Raw genomic sequence first — 1,838 nt, 5'->3', positions numbered from 1 at the left:
GAATAGCTAATATGGGTGTAACAAGTTTTATCTTTTGAATAAAAAAACAAGATATGAAGTACCGTTGGCAGCCCAGGTGGCTCAGTGGCTTAGCACCGCCTTTGCCTCACAGCGTGATCCTGGGGACCCAGAATCAAGTCCCACATCAGGCTCCCTGCATCAAGCCTGCTTCTCTCTCTGCCTGTATCTGTGCGCCTCTGTGTGTGTGTGTGTGTGTGTGTGTGTGTGTCTCATGAATAAATAAAATCTTTTTTAAAAAAGATATGAAGTACTTTGTTGAAGTTCACAAAATTAGTCAAATGCAAAGTTGGAATTAAAATCAAGGTAGCCAATACCAATTCTATGAAGTTATATCATAAAATATATGGTGAGCCACGTGATGACTCCCCTTCTGCTGGGCACAAGCTGGAATGAATTATAAGATATTTCCTCTACCAGGTTGAAGATTTCAAGTCAGGACACACATCTAACATTCCTTCATATTTTTACTTACAGGAAATCAATGCTGAGGGAAAACCAGAGCCATATGCCTGAATTCCTCCTTCTGGGACTGACCAGTGACCCCAAACAGCAGGGGTGGCTCTTTGCCAGCTTCCTAGCCACGTATCTGGTCAATGTGGCTGGTAACTCAGTCATCATTGCAGCCATCCAGAGGGATGCCCGCCTCCACACCCCCATGTACTTCTTGCTTTCCAGTCTGTCCCTGGTGGACATCTGCTTTACAAGTGCCATTGTGCCAAGGATGCTGGCAAACATGCTGAGCAAAAGCAAGAAGGTCCCCTTTGCCCAATGCCTCACACAGATGTGTTTCTTTGTGGCCTTTGGGATCACTGACAGCTTCCTCCTGGCTGTCATGGCTGTTGACCGCTACACGGCCATCTGCAACCCGCTGCTTTACAGCATGACCATGAGCCCCAGGCGCTATCTCCTGCTGGTGATGGTGTCCTGGGTGCTGTCCCATCTCCACTCACTCACCCACATGATTCTCATGGCCCGCCTCTCCTTCTGTGGGCCCAATGTCATCCATCACTTCTTCTGTGATGTCCAGCCACTGCTGACACTCTCCTGCTCGGACACCTCTATCAATGAGCTTTTGGCTTTCACAGAAGGCTCCTTTGTGATCATGAGTCCCTTCGCCTTGATCATTGTCTCTTATATTTTTATCACCCATGCTGTTCTGAGGGTCCGTTCTGAGAGAGGCAGGTACAAGGTCTTCTCCACCTGTCGGTCCTACCTCATAGTTGTGGCACTATTCTATGGGACCATAATATTTGTGTACATTCACCCCTCATCCACCTACTCAGTGACAAAGGACCATGTGGTCACTGTCATCTATACAGTAGTTACCCCCATGCTGAACCCTTTTATCTATAGTCTTAGGAACAAGGACATGAAGCAGGCCTTGAAAAAGCTCCTCAGAAGGGTAGAATAGCAAATTTCATATATGGTTATTCTTAACATTCATTCATTCATTCAAAAGAACCCATGGAATACCTGCTATGTGCCAAGAACTATACTCACTTATGAAAATATTACAAAGATGTATCAACCATAGCTCTGTCTTCAAAATTAAATACAGTCCAATAAATGGAGATGAGACAATTGCAATAGAAGGTTATTTTACCTTTTGGTAAAAATAAATATAATGAGACACAGACATTGATGTCTTACTGTATCAGACACATACTTTCCTTCTTTTTCTTTTGCAGTCTCTGGTTCATGTGTGTCACAGACATGATCAGGGTTGTATAACAAGTACGCTGACAAAAAAGCAAGAAAAACTCCGATAGTAATGTTTTTTAATCTATTGGGAAATGGGTCAGCTCATACAAAGCCTC

At 44.1% G+C, this 1,838-nt stretch overlaps 1 protein-coding gene across 1 annotated transcript; it reads left to right on the top strand.

Annotated features, from left to right (window-relative positions):
- The first annotated feature begins 502 nt into the window (after positions 1-502).
- On the top strand, positions 503-1,432 carry OR1AF1 (olfactory receptor family 1 subfamily AF member 1). Its single transcript, NM_001388816.1, is given in 1 exon segment — positions 503-1,432. A coding segment is annotated over 1 exon segment (930 nt).
- The last annotated feature ends 406 nt before the right edge of the window (positions 1,433-1,838 follow it).

Source organism: Canis lupus, chromosome 9 (assembly GCF_011100685.1).
Source record: "Canis lupus familiaris isolate Mischka breed German Shepherd chromosome 9, alternate assembly UU_Cfam_GSD_1.0, whole genome shotgun sequence".
NCBI lineage: Eukaryota > Metazoa > Chordata > Mammalia > Carnivora > Canidae > Canis > Canis lupus.
This window is presented reverse-complemented; position numbering and strand designations above follow the sequence as displayed.